General features: G+C 39.8%; 1 protein-coding gene across 4 annotated transcripts in view; it reads left to right on the forward strand.

Moving 5' to 3' along the window:
- The window catches only part of KATNBL1 (katanin regulatory subunit B1 like 1), a 67,404-nt gene that overhangs the window by 41,408 nt on the left and 4,620 nt on the right, over positions 1–21,376 (forward strand). For 2 of the 4 annotated variants that reach the window (XM_021940395.2, XM_003900723.3), the window contains 8 exons: positions 2,669–2,799; positions 11,679–11,719; positions 13,228–13,507; positions 17,556–17,674; positions 18,868–18,918; positions 19,009–19,098; positions 19,448–19,537; positions 20,810–20,903. In XM_021940395.2, coding sequence (XP_021796087.1) covers positions 2,683–2,799; positions 11,679–11,719; positions 13,228–13,507; positions 17,556–17,674; positions 18,868–18,918; positions 19,009–19,098; positions 19,448–19,537; positions 20,810–20,903 — 882 coding nt within the window. In that variant the 5' untranslated portion in view covers positions 2,669–2,682. Of the gene's footprint in view, positions 1–2,668; positions 2,800–5,155; positions 11,135–11,678; positions 11,720–13,227; positions 13,508–17,555; positions 17,675–18,867; positions 18,919–19,008; positions 19,099–19,447; positions 19,538–20,809; positions 20,904–21,376 lie in introns of those variants that run through there. The other 2 variants (XM_021940393.2, XM_021940394.2) reach the window with 2 other exon arrangements.

A 21,376-nucleotide genomic window follows, 5' to 3' on the forward strand; every position in this document is an offset into this window, starting at 1 on the left:
TCCCATTTTTCCAGGTACCGTCTGTCATGGCTTCCCTTGGCTAGGAAAGGGAAATCCCCCGACCCCTTGTGCTTCCCTGGTGTGGTGACACTCTGCCCTGCTTTGGCTCGCCTTCTGTGGGCTGCACCCACTGTCCAACCAGTTCCAGTGAGATGAACCAGGTACCTCAGTTGGAAATGCAGAAATCATCCATCTTCTGAGTTGATCACCCTGGGAGCTACAGACCGGAGCTGTTCCTATTAGGCCATCTTGGACTTATCACCGTCTCTACTTCTTGATGTCCTTGGTATTGCCAGTTCCTGAACTTTTGGGGGATTCTTCATTTAACTTTCCTCATTGCCAATTTAGGATCTGGCTGTCTCACATCTGCTGAGTCAGTTACCACTTTTATTTATTTATGTATTTATTATTCTTTTGAGATGGAGTCTTGCTCTGTCACCCAGGCTGTAGTGCAGTGGCATGATCTCGGCTCACTGCAACCTCAGCCTCCCGGGTTCAAGTGATTCTCCTGCCTCACCTCCCAGGTAGCTGGGATTACAGGTGCCCGCCACCACGCCCTGCTAATTTTTGTATTTTTGTAGCAACAGGGTTTTACCATGTTTACCAGGCTAGTCTCGAACTCCTGACCTCAGGTAATCTGCCTGTCTCAGCCTCTGAACTTACTGGGATTACAGGCATGAGCCACCACACCTGATCCAGTTACCACTTTTAGCTTTGCAGTTTCCAAAATGTTGTTGCCATCACCTGAACTCCTGTCTTTGTCCTCATGGGTTTTATGTCTTTATAAACCTTTTATTGTCATTTATATCAGGTTTCAAGGAAGGGTAGAGGTAATTGCATGTGTTCAATCCGTTATCTTTTTAACTAAAAGTCCCCTTTTTTGAAAAAGAAAAAATCTTACATTGTAGCATTGATCTTTTTAACTAAAAGTCCCCTTTTTTGAAAAAGAAAAAATCTTACATTGTAGCATTGTGGACAAGACCCTTTATGATCTAACTTTCATCTCTGGCCTCATCTAACTGGCCCCCAGCATAAGCTCCAGCCATAAGTATCTGCTTAAGAGACTGCCAAACAGTGTTGCTTCATGCCTTTCAGTTCTGCACATGCTATTTTTTCAGTGTGCTGTTTGTCCTCTAAGACTGTTCTTGGTTAAACTTTGCTGATTTGTCTGTCTTTCTGTCAGAGTACTTATTGTATTATTGCAGTTACTTATTTACTTTTCAAAAAGTCTCACTCTAGAGGTTTCTTAACCTGGGATAGAGATGGAAGGGTCGTCCATGAATTAGCTGTAAGAAATATTAGAAAATGCTTAAATTATTTGTAAAATTTCATGTGTATGTTCATATTTTTGGAGAATTGAGAATATGCCTCAGAAATACTTGTGGAGCTTTTAAAAAATATAATTGCGTTGGGCTCCACTGCAGAGAGAGACATACTGAGTTACAGTCTCTTAAGTTAGGACCCACAAAAATCCATTTTCAAAAAATTTTCTAAATGATTCTTTAAAACAGGATCTCTGAGCATTGTCTACATTAACACCAGGGCCTGGCTTATATTAAATGCTTAGTAGATGTTTAAAAAAAGAATAAGGGAGGAACTTAAGTTCAGGGCATGACCTGAAATAAGTTTCCAATGTGAAACCAGAGTGCAAGTGAGAAAATCCCAAATTTCTTCTGTTATATAAATTAAGTCATAGCATTTGTTTCCATCACCACCTTCTCTTTACACCCTCTTTAGATGTAATTAGTAAAATAGGAGGGCATGGATTTTTTTTTTTTCCCAAAGGTAGAGGAGAACTTTGGAGAGCTGTCTGCAAAAATGAAAGAAGAATTTAAGGATTAGGCATAGGACAAGTCAATTGTATGTAGTCCAATTTTGGTTCCTATCATTGCTTAGGGTTGTATTTGACCCAGTGATTTAGTTGCACAGTTTTAGGTTTCTGTACATTTGGATGTCATAGATACCACTATCTTATATACCTTATTTCATAACCTGTGCATTTAATAAATGGCTAGTGAGATAGAAAATGGGGAGATTGATGTGTTGCTTTGGCAGAAATAATAATAATAATAATAATACATACATACATACATACATACATACATACATACATACATACAATATTATTGTAACTGGTTCCAACTAAAGAATGAGGACAATCTGGTCACAGTGGCCCACACCTGTAATCCCAGCACTTAGGGAGGCGGAGGTGGATGGATCACCTGAGGTCAGGAGTATGAGATCAGCCTGACCAACATGGTGAAAACCCATCCCTACTAAAAATATATAAAATTAGTCAGGCATGGTGGCACAAGCCTGTAATCCCAGCTGCTTGGGAGGCTGAGGCAGGAGAATCGCTTGTACCCAGGAGGTGGAGGTTGCAACGAGCCAAGATCATGCCATTGCACTCCAGCCTGGACAACAAGAGCAAAACTGCATCTCAAAAAAAAAAAAAAAAAAAAAAAAAAGGACAGAAAGAGCCTTAATTTCCTGGAATGCCTTGCCTTGTGCCTCTTCTATGTTTAAGGTTTTAAAAAAATTGTAAATTAAAATTATGTCCTCTGCCTTTTTTATGTAGCATTGTGCTACTGTTGTATGTTTGTGTGTGTGTTAAAAATGACCAGGCTCTTTTTGCTTTTTTAATTTTCTATTTTATTTTATTGTCTAGGTACTTAAGAGATTATGGCATCGGAAACCCACAATGTTAAAAAACGGAACTTTTGTAATAAGATTGAGGATCATTTCATTGATCTTCCTAGAAAAAAGATCTCTAATTTCACTAATAAGAACATGAAGGAGGTAAGTCTATGGTTTCTAGAAAACAGATAAGACAATTTAAACTGTCAGGTCTCTAGATACCTCTGGTTGAATTGTTTAAACAGTGGGAGGATAATAATTCTGCTTAATCTCCCAGAATTAAGTTGAGTTGGTGAAGTATAACCAATGTCTGTCTTTTTTTTTTTTCTTTGTTAGGTCTTAACCATTGTATTTCTATATGCTCTAAAAAGTTTTTAGTCGGGCTGGGCATGGTGGCTTATGCCTGTAATCCCAGCACTTTGGGAAGCCTAGGTGGGTGGATCACCTGAGGTCAGGAGTTCGAGACCAGCCTGGCCAACTTGGTGAAACCCTGTGTCTACTAAAAAGACAAAAATTAGCTGAGCATGGTGGTGGGTGCCTGTAATTCCAGCCACTTGGGAGGCTGAGGGAGGAGAATCACTTGAACCTGGGAGGTGGAGGCAGCAGTGAGCTAGATCATACCATTGCCATTACATTCTAGCCTGGGCACCAAGAACAAAACTCCGTATCAAAAAAAAACAAAAGTTTTTAGTCAGTATACTGTTTCAATATGATATAGTTTAAATATTTTAGTTAAAGAGGAATTTCAGAGGTGCTTTGTGTTCACTATTGTAAAGTTCATTAGCACTGGTATACTTTCTTTTAAACCACATTCAGGCCAGGCTTGGTGGCTCATACCTATAATCCCAGCACTTTCGGAGACTGAGGCAGGAGGATCACTTGAACCCACAAGTTCAAGCCCAGCCTGGACAACATAGTGAGACTCCATCTATACCAAAAAAAAAAAAGTTTTTTTTTTAACTACTCAGGCGTAGTGGCATGCACGTGTGATCCTTAGCTACTGGGGAGGCTCAGGTAGGAGGATCACTTGAGCCCAGGGTGTTAAGGCTGCAGTGAGCTGTGTTCATACCACTGCACTTCAGCCTGGGTGACAGAGCAAGATCCTATCTCTAAAACAACAACAGCAACAGCAATAAGAAAAGAGATTAAAATTTAACTCACTTGTTAAGCATCCTATAAGTTACAGTATAATTTGCGACTAGTTTGTGGAAAATAGGGAGCTGGATATTGTATTAGTCCATTTTCATGCTGCTGATAAAGACATACCCAAGACTGGGTAATCTCTAAAGAAAAAGAGATTTAATGGACTCACAGTTCCACGTGGCTAGAGAGGCCTCACAATCACATCAGAAGGCGAAAGGCATATTTTACTTACATGGCAGCAGACGAGAGAATGAGAACCAATTCCCCTTATAAAACCATCAGATCTCGTGAGACTTATTCATTACCACAAGAACAGTTTTGGGGAAACCACCCCCGTGATTCAGTTATCTCCCACTGAGTCCCTCCCACAACATGTAGGAATTAGGGGAACTACAGTTCAAGATGAGATTTGGGTGAGGACACAGCACAACTATATCAGATATGTTGCTTTACCAAAAATAACTACATATGATGTTGTTGTATGTTGATTCAGACTACAGAATTAGAACAGAGAAAACATTAATCTGAAAAACTTACCTGTTGAATTTTAGATTTGTTGATATCAATCACAAAATTTACATAAGTATTAATGAACTTAAATATGCCTCAATTATTAAGTACAATGAATTCTGAGTCCCTCTTCAAAGAACCAGTATGTCAGTATGTTCAGCTTCCTTATATTTTGTTCTCCATTTTAAAGTTTAACTTCCTCATTCTTTATGCCTCCTTGCCCCTAGTTTCAGTAAACAACCCCCTTCTAGCCTTTATACTTACATATTTCGAGTTGTTAGTCATCCTTAGTCACCCGCTCTGTCCTTAGTCATTTTAGTCACCTGCTCTGTAACCATCCTTCCCGCTGAAACTGCTCACCCTGCCACTCCAGCTCATACCCCTGCTCTCTTTAAAATAGCCTATCAGAATTAGTTTAGACTGTGCTGTCCAACCCTAGCCAATAGGGGAACGACACAGCAGTAGGGACTAGCTGCGTTAGGGATAAGTACCCCTTCCCCTCCCTTGTCCAGTGTGATTTTGCAACCACTCCAGATGCACCCTTCTGCAGAAGTAAATTGCTTTGCTGAGAAAGCTTTTTGCCAGAGTGCTGATTCTTCTCTGCGGCATCGAACATTTGTTTCTAACAAATTTGGGGGCCCGTCCGGGATTCCCATTCTCCTCTGGGGAAGGGTCTCTGGTCCTCTCCCATGAGGAGACATGCCGCTCGGCCTCTTGTGGCGTCCTCGGGTAAGGAATCGAGGCACACCCAGTGTGATGAATAAACCTAGACTTTCAGCAACGCAGGAAGAAACAGACCAACAACTTGGGGGAAAAAGAAAAAACATCACATACCAGTTAACCCTGTGCATAGACCAAGGTAAGAAACATCACAAGAGTGACAAAGTATTTCCTTGGTGGTCGGGGAATCTTGGAGGTTGAAAGTGCGTGAATGAGACGCACAATTGAGTGCAAAGCGAGTGTTGAGTCCGGATTTGTGGTTTTGTAGTCACCTCATACATCTTAGGGCAGCCCTCCTGTAAAGGAGTCTGGGTTGGGGGTTTATAGCAAACCACCAATCCCAAGAGGGATCTAACGTTCCCATTAGGGAAGCAGCCAGAGAAGGACAGAGTAAAAGTAGAAGAATGCGAGAAGCTTCTAGCAGCGGTGTTGAGCCTCTAGGAAAGGAAGGCGAGAAATCTCCAGTAGGGGGGATTGAGCCTCACACAAACCTCCAGTAGTAGGGAAGGCAAGAAATTTCCAGTAGGGGAAACTGAGCTTCACCCCAAAAGTCGAGAAATCTCCAGTAGGGGGGATTGAGCCTCACCCCAACACCATCAAGATGGGAAATACCCCAAGTAAGGTAAGGGATAAAAAGGATAAAGCTAGCAACAATAATATTCCCCCTGATAGTCCCGTAGGCCTAATGTTGAAATATTAGAAGAATAATGAAAAGACCTTAGAGAAATGATAAAAAGAATTTGAGAGTCTAAACCCCGCATCCAAAACATTATAAAAGGTTTCAATAACAAGGAAAAGATGAAAGACCTATACAATTCCTAAAAAGATGCAAAGAGCAAATGAGAAAATATGTAGGTCTAGAATTAGAAGATACCACCCACCCCCCGCCCCCGCAGATGAAGGATGTTAAAGCTTCATTTTGTAACTAATAGTTGGCCAGATATTAACAAGAAATTACAAAAGAGAGAGAACTGGGAAGGTAGATCTTTAGAAGAGCTTCTAAGAGAACCCCAAAAAGTATATGTAAGAAGAGATGAAGAAAAAAGAAGGCAAAATTCTGCTGTCCACCATACAACAAAGTACCCAGGGGGCAGAACCTGTAAGGAACCTAGACCCCCACTCTCCAGGCAATATGAAGGGTACGAAAGAGTAAAGCCAGAAGGCTCAAAGGTAGAAAAGAAAAAAGGACGGAACGAATGTTTCAAATGTGGAAAATCAGGTCACTTTAAAAGAAAATGTCCCAAATGAGAAAAGGAAGAAAAAGTCATCCACTTAGAGCTTTTGAGGAAGACTAGGGAAGTCAGGGACTGTATATTTTTTTGAGTCCTACCAAGAGCCCTTGATAAATTTAGAAGTGGGACCTAAACTTGAGTTTATTACCTTTTTAATCAACTCAGGAGCAGCTCGCTCCTCAGTTTATCTTCCATCTAGTGTAACTTGTTCACAAGAAGAACTTTTTATCTCAAGGGTAAAAGGAGAAGGGTTTAGAGCAAAACTCTTAGAGGAGACAGAAGTGAAATATAAAAACTGATCAGCTAGCATCAAATTTATTAATTCCGGATGCAGGGACAAATCTATTAAGAGATTTAATGCTAAAATTAGGCTTAGGCCTCCAAATCAATCGGAACATTCTTCCCCTTCCTAAACTTGCTCTACACCTCAGACAAAGAACACATTCATCCCAAGGTATGGTCAAAAGACAGGAATCAAGGAAGGTTACAGATTCCTCTGATTGATGTTAAATTTTAAAAACCCTAGGGTAATAGTAAAGAGAAAGCAACACCCTATTACTTTAAAAGCCAGGGTAAATGAAAACCTATGATTGAAGGTCTTCTCTGTGATGAGCTTCTTGAACCCTGTATGTCTCCCTATATAACACTCCAATACTGCCTGTAAAGAAGCCAGACAGGTCATACCAGTTAGTGTAAGACCTCAGAGCTATTAATTAGATAGTCCAAACCACCCGCCCTGTTGTTACTAGTAACTGTCCCCGTCCTAGCTTTACCTTCCCCTAGAACTGCCTTTTCATCTCTTTGTCAATGTAAACAAAAGAGTAGCCTTAGGACTACTTACTTAAAAACACGGGGGCCACCAGCAGCCCATAGCCTTTTTGTCAAAAATTCTTGACCCTGTAATCTGAGGGTGCCTAAATGTATTTAATCTGTAGCAGCAACAGCCCTATTAACAGAAAAAAAAAAAAACCAGAAAATTAACTTTTAGAAGGAACCTCATTGTCAGTACACCTCACCAAGTCAAAAATATCCTTAATCAGAAGGCAGAAAGGTGGCTTATTGACTGAAGAATTTTAAAATACGAAGATACCCTGTTAGAGATAATTTAACACTAACCACTGGTAATTCACTTAACCCAGCAGGTTTCCTGACTGAGAATCCAAATTTAAAGAGACCTGAGCGTGAGTGTTTAGATTTAATTGGTTACCGTTCTAAAGTCAGACACGATTTAAGAGAGACCCCTTTCAAACGGGGCGGCACTTATTTATAGACGGCTCTTCCTGGGTAATTGAAGGAAAAAGACATAATGGGTACTCGGTAGTCGATGGGGAACTCCTTGCAGAAGTAGAGTCAGGAATACCACCCAGTAATTGGTCTGCCCAAACATGTGAATTGTTTGCATTAAATCAAGCCTTAAAGCACCTGCAGAGCTAAGAAAGGACTATTTATACTGATTCCAAACATGCCTTCTGGGTAGCTCACACCTTTGAAACAAAAAAAATTAGACTGAACGAGGTCTTCAAAGGCCAAGACCTGGTCCACAAGGAATTAATCACTCAAATATTAGATAACCTCCAGTTGCCAGAAGAAATAGCTGTTGTCCATGTCCCAGGACATCGAAGAGAGAATCTCTTTTGAAAGCCAGGGAACAGCCTTGCACATCAAATCGCCAAATAAGGTGCCGTTTCCTCTGAAATGCCTGTTGTTCACTTAACCCCTTGCCTTCTTCCCCCAACTGCAGTTCCCATCTTCTTTCCCACTGAAAAAGAGAAATTCATAAAATGAGGGGCCAAAGAAAATTCAGAAGGGAAATGGGTGTTACCAGACCAAAGAAAAATGTTATCCAATCCCCTCATGAGAGAAGACCTCTCTCATCTGCATCAAGAGACTCACTGGGGGCCTCAAGCTATGTGTGATACAGTCCTTTGGGTTTATGGATGTGTAGGAATTTACGCTTTGGCATGACAGGTTACAGATAGTTGCCTAGTATGTAGGAAGACTAATAAGCAGACCCTCAGAAAACCACCTCTTAGGGGAAGGTATCCGGAATTAAGACTGTTCCAAAGTATCCAAGCTGATTACACCAAGATGCCCCCAATTGGTTGTCTAAAGTATTTACTAGTAATAGTAGATCACCTTACTCATTGGGTAGAAGCTATTTCCTTTCAAGTGCAACTGCTAATAATGTAGTCAAAACATTAGTTGAAAATATTACACCCAGGTTTCGATTAATAGGAAACATTGATTCAGATAATGGGACTCGTTTCACTGCACATGTCATTAAGAAATTAGCCCAGGTACTGGATATAACATGGGAAATCATACTCCCTGGCACCCACCTTCATCAGGAAGAGTGGGAAAAAAAAAATGAACCAAACTCTAAGAAGCCACTTAAGCAAATTTTAGTCTTAGAGACTTGGTTGCCGTGGACTAGATGCCTTCCCATTGCCCTGTTGAGAATCCGAACTACTCCTCGGAGAGATGTCGGCTTATCCCCTTATGAAATGTTGTATAAGTTGCTCTATTCGCACTCCACTGCTGACATTCCCAAGTTCGAAACAAAAGATCAGTTTCTCAGAAATTATGTCCTTGGTTTATCTTCCACTTTGTCTTGCCTCAGAACTAAAGGTCTTTTAGCACAGGCACCACCCTGAGAGTTTCCAGTACACCAACATCAGCCTAGGGACCACAACCTCGTCAAAAGTTGGAGGGAAAGAAAACTCGAACCAGCTTAGGAAGGACCCTGCCTAGTGCTTCTAACCATTGAGAACACAGTTAAAACAGCAGAAATAGGATGGACTCATCACACCCAGGTCAAAAGAGCACCACCTCCTCCAAAATCATGGACAGCTATTCTAGGGCTAACTCCAAACAAGCTAAAGCTAAAATGGGTTTGATCCTGTTATGTTGCATCTCTTTCTTTTTCCCATCTATTGCTAGTCCCCTTGTTATTAATGTAACTAGGTCAAGTTCACCCCAAACTATTACCTTTGATGCTTGCCTTGTGATGCCCTGTGGAGGTGTGTCAAACCAGAGGCAACTCTCCACTTTGGAAAAGTATCTTTGTCCTTCCCAGCTCTTCTCAGACTGGAATTCTGTTAACTGGGATAAGTTAGTTTGGGAAGAGTTGGACGAAGATTCCAGTATAAACTGAGAGTCTTGCCCTCCCAATACAAAGCTTTTATGCCATAGTTGATCCAACATTCTGTGGACCACTAAAGAGCAAGAATAGACTGCCCCAACCAGTAGTTGTAATTTCCTAAAGCCATACATTCATTTTACTAAAGGAACAGCTTCCGCTAACTGTCAACTAAACCAATGCAATCCAGTACAGGCTATTATCTCAAACCTCTTAAGTTCTTCCCCTTCTCTAAGCCAGTTCCCTTCTTTAAGCCGGTTTTATATATGGAGGCTGAGGTTTCAGGAGCAGACCCAAATCCTTTGAAATACTCTTCATCGCTCCCCCACCACCTACACCTTCCCCTAAGCCTTCTTCCAGAACCTCCCACAACAAAACTATTGTTCTTCCTCCATCTAATGACAAGACCAAGGTAGCTATTGTAGAAGTCAAAGACCTAAAACAAACTTTGGCAATTGAGACAGGATATCAAAATGCAAATGCCTGGTTGGAATAGATTAAATATTTCATCCACACTTTAAACAAAAGCAATTGGTATGCTTGTGCACACAGCAGGCCAGAGGCCTAGACTGTCCCCTTTCCACTACGATGGTCCTCCAGTCAACCGGGCATGGGCTCTATGGTAGCTCTTTTCCAGGATTCCACAGCCTGGGGTAACAAGTCGTGCCAAGCTCTTTCTCTGTTATATCCCGAAGTTCAACACCCTGCAGGTCAGCCGAGGGCCATCCAGCTTCCGTCTCCCAACACTGAGTTCACTTTGTGTCTCTCATGACAAAGAGGAAACTTAGCATCCCTTAGAGACCTAAAAGGATGCAGTGAGCTTAAGACTTTCCAAGAGCTCACCAACCAGTCAGCCCTTATACGCCCCTGAGCAGATGTATGGTGATATTGTGGTAGACCTTTGCTGGACACTCTGCCAAGTAACGAGTGTCACTTGTGCCCTAGTCCAATTGACTATCCCTTTCACCCTGGCATTTTATCAACCAGAGAAACTAAAAAATCACAATGTCATAAAGCAAGGGAAGCCCGTTATGGGTCTTTCAACTCCCACATTTATTTAGATGCAATTGGAGTCCCATGAGGAGTACCAAATAAATTTAAGACCTGAGATCAAATAGCTGCTGGATTTGAGTCAATATTTTGGTAGGTGACAATTAATAAAAATGTAGATTAGATATATTACACCTATTACAACCAACAGCAGTTTATTAACTATACTAGATATGCTGTTAAAGGAATAGCTGAGCAATTAGGGCCTACTAGCCAGATGGCTTGGGAAAATAGAATGACCTTAAACTTGATATTAGCAGAAAAAGGGGAAGTTTGAATCATGATTAAAACTCAATGTTGTACCTTCATCCCAAACAATACCGCCCCTGATGAAAGTATAACAAAGGCATCGCAAGGTCTAACTGCTCTGTCCAATGAGTTAGCAAAAAACTCAGGAGTAAATGACCCCTTCACAGGGTGGCTAGAAAAATGGTTTGATAAATGGAAAGGGATCATAGCCTCCATCCTTACTTCCCTTGCGATTGTAGCAGTAGTACTTATCGTTGTTGGATGCTGCATCATATCTTGCATCCGCAGGCTAGTCCAAAGACATATAGAAACAGCCCTTACTAAAACTTCTGTCAGTTCCCCTCCACCGTATTCTGATAAGCTCTTTCTTTTAGAAAACCAAGCAGAACACCTAAGCCAAGACATGTTAAAGAAGTTTGAAGAGGAGACCTATAAAATTCAAAAGGGGGAAATTGTTAAGTACAATGAGTTCTGAGTTCCTCTGGGAACCAGTATGTCAGTATGTTCAGCTTCCTTATATTTTGTTCTCCATTTTAAAGTTTAACTTCCTTGATCTTTACACCTCCTTGCCCTTCGTTTTAGTAAACAACCCCCGTCTACCCTTTATACTCACATATTTAGAGTCCTAGGTCATCCTTAGTCACCTGCTCTGTCCTTAGTCATCCTTAGTCACCTGCTCTGTAACCATCCTTCCCGCCAAAACTGCTCACCCCGCCACTCCGGCTCGTACCCAAATAGCCTATCGGAATTAGTTTAGACTGTGCTGTCCAACCCTAGCCAATAGGGAAATGACACAGCAGTAGGGACTAACTGCATTAGGGATAAGAACCCCTTCTCCTCCCTTGTCCAGTGTACTCTTGTGACCACTTCAGGCGCGAGTGGCACCCTTCTGCAAAAGTAAATTGCCTTACTGAGAAAGCTTTTTGCTGGAGCGCTGATGATTCTTTGCAGCACCGAGCATTTGTTTCTAACATCAACTATCTACTTTCATTTTTCAGGTTAAGAAATCTCCAAAACAGTTGGCTGCTTATATAAATAGGTAAGAGTTTCTTTAAAGTTTGTGGTAAACAACAAATATGGAAGCTGGGTAAGGATGACATTAAGGGAAAAAATAAGCATTCTCTTTTGTCATCATAATAATTAACTTATTGTCAGATAGCTCCTTTGTGCCAGTATCTGCACTAATAAACACATCAATATTGTCTCTGCTCCTTACAACGGTCCTACTCTATAGATAACATTACCCCTAACAGCTGATGAGAAAACTTAAGATCAGAGAAGTTAAGTGATTTGTTCAGAATCATATACCTAGAAAAGTGGTAAGAATGACATTCATTCTCAGATCTGCCTAACTTCTAAAGGCACTTTCTACAAAACCACTGGTTTTCAAAGTGTGATTTGAGGACCTGGGGGTCCCTAAAGACCATTCATGGAATTTGTGAAGTCAGAATTACTTCTATAGCAATGCTAAGACATTGACTGTCTTCATTTTCATTCTCTTTTTTGAGGGCACAATATAATTTTTCAAGAAGCTGTATGCCCTTTGATATCACAATAGACTGAATGGAGAAGCAGAAATGAGAACCCAGCTGTCTTTTGTTAAATCAGATATTAGAGATATATAAAAATGTAAAACAGTACCAAACAACAGTCTGTCGTTTGAATGAATTAACAAATGTTTTTAAATTTTGTTTTAGTTTTTACACAGTAAATATCAACAGATATTATTCACATAAAAAATTATTTTGGCCGGGCATGGTGGCTCACGCCTGTATTCCCAGCACTTTGGGAGGTCAAGGCGGGTGGATCACAAGGTCAAGAGATTGAGATCATCCTTGCCAACATGGTGAAACCCTGTCTGTACTAAAAATACAAAAATTAGTTGGACGTGGTGGCACGCGCCTGTAGTCCCAGCTACTCAGGAGGCTGAGGCAAGAGAATCACTTGAACCTGGGAGGCAGAGGTTGCAGTGAGCCGAGATCACTTCACTGCACACCAGCCTGGTGACAGAGCAAGGCTCTGTCTCAAAAAAAAAAAAAAAAAGATTATTTTAAGTCATTAATAATTTTTAAGGGGGCAAAGCATCCTGACACTAAAACATTTGAGAACCACTATATTAAACCATGAGGCTTGCTCTATTGTGTTCTGTCTTACTCAAATAATTAATATACTTCAGCTTGAACTTTAAAATATACAAACTTGCAATCTTATTTGCTACTTTGTTAGGAAAAGATTAGGTTTCTAGAAAATGTTGTGATTTTCTTACTCCCAGAATGGCCTTTAATATTTCATTTTTAAAAGCATTCTAGTTATTATGTCTGTCTTCATTTTTATTTGGTATAAAATGTCATCCTTTACATTGTCTTCCAGATAATTTGTAATTTCCTTTTTACTTTCCTCTTCAACTCAGAATTAAGATTTTTAAAATTCTACTTCGAATTTTAGTGGATTACAATCACAAAATATAGCCTATTAATTCTCTGTTTAAAACTTTTAAAGGATTTCATATTGTTCTTTTTCATTTAAGAAAATAAATTCTTTTTACAGAACAGTTGGACAAACTTTGAAAAGCCCAGATAAACTTCGTAAAGTGATCTATCGCAGAAAGAAAGTTCATCATCCCTTTCCAAATCCTTGTTACAGAAAAAAACAGTCCCCTGGAAGTGGGGGCTGTGACATGGCAAATAAAGAAAACGAACTGGCTTGTGCAAGCCACCTGCCTGAAAAATTACACCATGATAGTCGAACGTATTTGGTTAACTCCAGTGATTCTGGTTCTTCACAGACAGAAAGCCCATCATCAAAATATAGTGGGTTTTTTTCTGAGGTAAGTCTTTTCTCTAAGTCATGTCTAGTTTAACTTTGTTCCTGTAATAATCTTGATTTTTTTCTTTGCCATATTCCACTAGCAGAATAATTTGCCACCTATTGAATGTAGACTTATTTGAGTCATAGTAACTCCCTGAGACAATTTTCTAGATTAGCCAAATTTGAATTAATAATTTATTCCATTTCTCTAAGATGGGATGAAATGCTTAACAGGCTGCTAAAACTATCCAGAATGACAAGTTAGCCAGGAGATATTTAAAGGAAGGGAAAAGGAGAAATCTTGGCTAAAAAAGTGGAGCACTAGGCCAGACACAGTGGCTCACACCTGTAATCCCAGCACTTTGGGAGGCCGAGGTGGGTGGATCACGAGGTTAGGAGTTTGAGACCAGCATGGCCAACATGGTGAAACCCCATCTCTACTAAAAATACAAAAATTAGCTGGGTGTGGTGGCAGGTGCCTGTGATCCCAGCTACTCAGAAGGAGGCTGAGACAGGAGAATCGCTTGAACCCGGAGTTGGAGGTTGCAGTGAGTTGAGATCGCACCATTGCACTCCAGCCTGGGCAACAGAGCGACTCCGTCTCAGAAAAAATAAAAATAAAAAGAAGGACAACATCTGCAGGCAGATCACCTGAGGTCACGAGTTCCAGACCAGCCTGGCCAACATGGTGAAACCCTGTCTTTACAAAAGTACAAAAATTAGCTGGGCATGATGGTGGGTACCTGTAATCCCAGCTGCTCGGGAGGCTGAGGCAAAAGACTCACTTGAACCTGGGAGGCAGAGGTTGCAGTGAGCCATGATCGTGCCATTGCACTCCAGCCTAGGCAAGAGAGCATGACTCCGTCTCAAAAAAAAAAAAAAAAAGTGGACCACCGAAGCCAGTTATCCAGACACATTTAGCTGGGCTCTCGAAATTGCCTAGTTAAAGCATAGTTCAGGCAAACCTGCTGTGGTTTGCTGCTCTTCTGGCTCAAGCAAAACTGGTTGTTTTAACAGACTCAAAAGCGTTTTTGAGAGTGATAGAAATATTCTACAACTGGACCTGGCCAACATGGCAAAACCCCATCTCTACTAGAAATACAAAAATTAGCTGGGCATGGTGGCACACTTTGGGAGGCCAAGGTAGGTGGATCACTTGAGGTCAGGAGTTCAAGACCAGCCTGGCCAACGTGGCAAAACCCCGTCTCTACCAAAAATACAAAAATTACCCAGGCGTGGTGGTGCACACCTATAATGCCAGCTACTTGGGAGGCTGATGCTCAAGAATTGCTTGAACCTGGGAGGCAGAGGTTGCAGTGAGCCAAGGTCATGTCACTGCACTCCAGCCTGTGTTACAGAGTGAGATTCTGTCTCAAAAAAAAAAAGTGGACAAAGGACACAACAGACACTTTTCAAAGGAAGACATACATGTAGCTGACAAGCATATGAAAAAATGCTCAGCCTAAATGCTAAACCTAAAATCACTAATCATTAGAGAAATGCAAATTGAAACCACAAGATATCTCATACCAGTTAGAATGGCTATAATTAAAAAGTCAGAAAATAACAGATTCTGGCAAGGTTGTAGAAAAAAGGGAACACTTATACACTGCTGGTGACAATGTAATTTAGTTTCAGCCATTGTGAAAGCAGTGTGACAATTTTTCAAAGAACTGAAAACAATCTCATCATTGGATATATACCCAAAGGAATATAAAACATTCTACCATAAAGACACATGTATGCGTATGTTCATCGCAGCACTATTCACAGTAGCAAAGACATGGAATCAATGGAAATGCCCATCAGTGATAGACTGGAAAAAGAAAATGTGGTGCATATACACCATGGAATACTATGCAGCCGTAAAAAGAACGAGATCATATCATTTGCAGTCACACAGGTGAACCTGGAGGCCATTATCCTAAGCAAACTAATACAGGAACGGAAAGCCAAATACTTCATGTTCTCAGTTGGAGTGGAAGCTAAACCCTGCACTAGTGCATATGGACACAAAGATGGGAACAACAGACATGAGGCCTACCTTAGGGTGGAGGGTGAGAAGAGAGTGAGGATCAAAAACCTACCTATCAGTTACTACACTTACTACCTGTGTGACGAAATAATCTGTACACCAAATCCCCACAACATGCAAACTACCTGTATAACCTGCACATGTGTCCCTGAACATAAAATAAATTTGTTTTGTTTTGTGTTTTGAAACAGGGACTCTTGCTCTGTCACCCAGGCTGTGGTGCAGTGGTACAATCTTGGCTCAGTGCAACCTCCACCTCCCATGTTCAAGCAATCCTCCCACCTCACCCTCCAGAGTAACTGGGACTACAGGCATGTGCCACCACACCCAGCTAATTTTTATATTTCCTATAGAGACAGGGTTTTGCCATGCTCCGCAGGTTGGTCTCAAACTACTGAGCTGAAGCGACCAACGTGCCTCAGCCCCATCCTAAAGTGCTGGGATTACAGGTGTGAGCCACTGTGCCTGGCCAGTATAAAAGTTTTTTTAAAAAAGTTTCAGTTGTGCATTTTTAAAACTACCACAGTGAGACATGTTTCTCAAGAACCTCCAAAACGTTACATTCTCAATTTCACTACTTTTCGCTAAACCTTACATTTAACTAATAGGTTTATTGCTTATTCTTGTTTCATACCTGTTTTCTTGATTGCCAGTACCTGCTCTAAAAACCTAAATCTGAAAGTGATACCATAGCATCTTAGCCAAGTTAAAATACATATAACCATTGACCTAACTGTTCCAATTGTAAAATTAATTTTAACAAAATATCTGTACAAGTGCACATATTTACATATATCAGGATGTCCACTGATGCATAGTTTTGATAGGTAAAAACCAGAATCTAAATACATTATGGTATATAAAGACTAGAGAATATGCTGCTGTTTTTTGTTGTTGTTGTTGTTTTTAAGAGATGAGGTCTCACTGTCTCACTGTCTTTCCCAGGCTGGACTCAAACTCCTGAGCTCAAGTGGTTCTCCCACCTCAGCTTCCCGAGTAGCTAGGACTGTAGGCACACAGCACTGTGCCAGGCTATGCTGTTGTTCTTTAAAAGTGAAGTTGGGCCTGGTGGAGTGGCTCATGCCTGTAATCCCAGCACTTGGGAGGCCAAGGTGGGCGGATCATGTGAGGTCAGGAGTTCAAGACTAGCTTGGCCAACATGGCAAAACCCCATCTCTACTAAAAATAGAAAAATTAGTTGAGTGTTGTGGTGGGTGCCTATAATCCCAGCTACTCAGGGAGGCTGAATGAAGCAGGAGAATCACTTGAGCCTGGAGGTGGAGGCTGCAGTGAGCTGAGATTACACCACTGCACTCCAGCCTGGGCAACAGAGCAAGACCCTGTCTCCAAAAACAAGCTTGATCTATGTTTTGACATTGAAAAATGTTCATATATTATAGGTAAAAAAGGTTTTGAACAATATAGATAATAACTTTTTCAGAGTGGTTATATGTGTACTTAGTTTGTCTTTGTCTAGAAAATAGTCAGGAAAGATACATATCAGTCTGTTAACTGATTATTTCTGCAGAGGGATATTGGATGTTTTTGTGGGCAGGTAGAGAGTATTTACTTTTTATCTTACATAGTTCTGTGTTAAACACATTAGAACAGGAAAATGACACTTCATTACCTAACAATAAATAGATAAATTTAAATGATACTACAACACTTGTCAAAAACTGAGTTTTTGTGATTCTCATGCCATTCATTTGGTAATGACTAGCCTATATGTTTACATTTTTCTTTTATCCATGTTATAAATTAAGTCCTAGTTTATAGGTCAGCTAAAAATAATTTTACAAATTATTGGGTTTTAAAAGAAAAACGGTAGCTAGTAAAAAGTATAAACAGGTCTTAAATTTGTTCAGATCATTTGTTTACTATGGTCAACTGCAGTATTCCCTTTAGTGGGCCAGTAGAAGGAGTACCTTTGCATAATATTTAACTATATCTACCAGAACGATTTAATAAAACAATAGTTTCATACCCTGTTTCAGTATGCTTTTTAACAAATCGGATTATTGCCTTTCAGGTTTCTCAGGACCATGAAACAATGGCCCAAGTTTTGTTCAGCAGGAATATGAGATTGAATGTAGCTTTAACTTTCTGGAGAAAGAGAAGTATAAGTGAACTTGTAGCTTATTTGTTGAGGTAAGTGTGATGTTTTATCCTCTTTGTTCAATCACTTTTTTTCTGAGACAAGGTCTTGCTTTGTCATCCAGGTTGGAGTGTAGTAGTACAATCATGGCTCACTGCAGCCTCAACCTGCTGGGCTCAAGCAGCCCTCCCACCTCAGCTTCCCGAGTAGCTGAGTACAGGCGCACATCAGCACACCTGGCTAATTTTTTAAAAAATTTTTGGAAGACATGAGGTATCATGTTTCCCAGGCTGGTCTCAAACTCCTGAGCTCAAGTGAACCTTCTTCATTATTCTAAACTGCCTATATGTAGCTTCAGTAGAGACAGTGTGGCTTATGTTACATTCGTCACCCATCTAAGAGTAACCAAAATACAGAAAACAGTGTTTTATCAGATTGAACAAACCTGTTACCTCTTCTGACTGCCATTCTTACCTGTAAAACTAAGAGATAACAATATGGGAAAACTAACCTTCTAAAAATCCCTTTTGAGGCCAGGTGTGGCAGTTCTTGCCTATATCCCAACATTTGGGGAGGCTGAGGTGAGAGAGTCACTTGAGCCCAGGAGTGAGAGACTGAGCAACATAGCAAGACTCCATCTCTACAAAAAATAAAAATAATTAGCCAGGCACAGTGATGCGTGCTTGTGGTCACAGGTACTTGGGAGGATCGCTTGAACCCAGGAGTTGTAGTGAGCTGTGATTATGCAACTACATTCCAGCCTGGGCAACAGAATGAGACCCCGTTTCTTGAAAAAAATTTTTTTAATAAAAATAAAAAGTAAACATCCCTTTTGAGTGGGAATTTGAAGCATTACTTTCCTCATTGTATTCAAGTCTCTCAAATGTTACCTTAGGGAAGCCTTCTTTGACCACCTTATTTTAAAATACCTATTACTCCACTCCCTATTTCCCTTTCCTGTTTTATTTTTCTCCATAGCACTTACATCAACTTGCTCTATATGTCTTATGTCTAGTTATTTGTTTATTACCTGTCTCTGCCCCACCCCGCAACCCCCACACTTGCTCACACACTGGAATACAAGCCCTGTGTCATTTTTCATTGCTGTATCCACAGACCTGACTCATTGTAGATACTGACATTATTAAATGAATGAATTTCTCAAATGCAGTGTGAATAATCATAATATGAAAGTAAATAAGGAAATCAGCTCTCTAAGGCAATGCTATTCTTTTTATACTCTCAGGATAGAAGATCTTGGCGTTGTGGTAGATTGCCTTCCTGTGCTCACCAATTGGTAAAAACAATATTTTTCAGAAAAAAAGTAAGATTAAAGGAGGTCAAATTATGGCCCATCCATATTTTTATAACTTGGTATTTATTTTAGTTTACAGGAAGAAAAACAATATATCTCACTTGGCTGCTGTGTAGACTTGTTGCCTCTAGTAAAGTCACTACTTAAAAGCAAATTTGAAGAGTAAGTGCTAATCTGAATCTTGATTCATTTTTCTTTTTCAACATCCTTGATTTTGTGCTTTGTGAGTACGTAGTAGATTGGGCTCCATGAGACATACAAGGTTTCTGTTTTCAAGAAGCTAATAGTACAATTAGGAAAAGAGTATGAAATGACTAAAGGACAATTATAAAAGCATCTCTAAACAAATTACATGAAATATACTTTTGTGAAATAGATCATGAAGGTAACAACTTTTTAAAAGGGAAGAGACCAATGTGTGTATGTGTTTTTTGGGAAGGAAAGTATCATCTCTTATAAAAAGGATTCTTAGATGAAAACACTTGAATTTTGTAACAAAATGTCATTTCAGATATGTTATAGTTGGTTTAAACTGGCTTCAAGCAGTCATTAAAAGGTGGTGGTCAGAACTATCATCCAAAACAGAAATTATAAGTGATGGGTGAGTATACCTTTAAAGATAAACTCATGCTGAAATTTTCTTCAGGAAAGCAGCTTGATTAAACTAGGTAATAATTTTATCCCATTTTCATCAGTGTGTGGTATTTATTCTCTTCATATTCAGAGAGATACTAACTTAAGAGACTGTTCATTTGTGAAAACCACACCTGGAAGTTGAATTCCAGAGCCTCCTAACCCCCTGTATCTCTTCTTCTGGCACAACCCTACCCTTCATTTTAGAAGAAAAACACAATAGCAGTTTAATCCTCCTCTTCGTTATATGAGTAAGGCACGGAAAAGAGATGCCCATAGTTGAATAAGGAATGGAGGCACCCTGCAGGGTCCTTTAGCCTAGACATTAACCTGAAAGTTTGGTGTCGATGTTTATAGTTCTAAAAACTATATTATTACCGCCTTGATGTGAAAATTGTGGGTATTCTACTAGAGTATAGCCAGATTATCATGAAACCACAGAAAAATATCTCCCAACAGTTTCCTTAAAGTTCATAATTTTGGGCCAGGCGCGGTGGCTGATGCCTGTCTGTAATCCCAGCACTTTGGGAGGCCAAGGCAGGCAAATCACTTGAGCTCACAAGTTTGAGACAGCCTGGGCAATGTGATGAAACCCCGTCTCTACAAAAAATACAAGAATTAGCCAGGTATGGCGGTGTGCACCTGTAGTCCCAGCTACTCAGGCTGAGGCAGTTGGATCGCTTGAGCCCAGGAGGTGGAGGTTGCAGTGAGCCGAGATGGCACCACTGCACTCCAGCCTGGGCGATAGAGCCAGCCCTAGTCTCAAAAAAAAAAAAAAAAAAAAAAGAGTCCACAATTTCTTTTATAGGCTCTCAAAATTTTCTACTTCACACCCAAGCAATGTCCAAATGTTCCAAATGCCTGGTCATTTTCTTACCTGCTTTGACAACTAAGTATTTTCTTTCTTTTCTTAAATCAAAATCAAGTACGAAATTTTATTAATTTTGGAATTGACAAAACATCTTTTGTTTTTTCCAAGAATTAATTAAATTGGAAGTATATGGGGGTATTATGTGAATAAACCTTTAATTTTCATGACTGACGTGTATTATTCTAAAAGTTATTTGACTTTTTTAAAAATTTCTCTCCACATTCCCGAATGTTTTATTTCAAATAGCATCATTTTCTCCTGATAAATACCTGAAAAATTTTAGAATGGTTTTTATTATGCATATTTATGATGAAACTTTGTATCTTAATATATTTGCTTTCTCATTTTTCTTCCTTTTTTTTGTTTTAGAAATATAAAAATTTTAAAACAACAATTAAGTGGATTATGGGAACAGGAAAACCATCTTACTTTGGTTCCAGGATATACTGGTAATATAGCTAAGGTAATCTATATTTAAGCTTATAAATTAAACATTAAAAACGAGAATATTTTACATTTATTAATGAATTTTTCAAGTCTCTAGGCAGAATAATTTGGTACTGTTCTGATGTCTAAAGTCAATTTCATATTTGCAAATGCTTCAGGTCCTCTGGGTGTAACTGTGACCTTGGCAGCAAGCACAGGAATTGGCCATTGAATATGTTTCATGTACAGCCCCTGATATGCTATGCTAGAGGATATTTACAGAGGGTTTTAATCAGAGAAAAATATTTGAAAAAATTTTGAGAATCCAGTGAGGAAAGCATCAGAAAACAAGATGAGGAACTCAGGAAACAAGGGATAAGGAACACAATTAAATGGTTTTGGAGATTAATTTTTACTTTTGCTAATGTTATGCTTTTTGAGAAGGTAAACTATTTAAATCACAGTGAATTTGACTTTGGTCTTTATTGATTTATCTCTTAAAGGAAAAAG

The sequence above is a fragment of the Papio anubis genome, chromosome 7, assembly GCF_008728515.1.
Source record: "Papio anubis isolate 15944 chromosome 7, Panubis1.0, whole genome shotgun sequence".
NCBI classification, from domain to species: domain Eukaryota; kingdom Metazoa; phylum Chordata; class Mammalia; order Primates; family Cercopithecidae; genus Papio; species Papio anubis.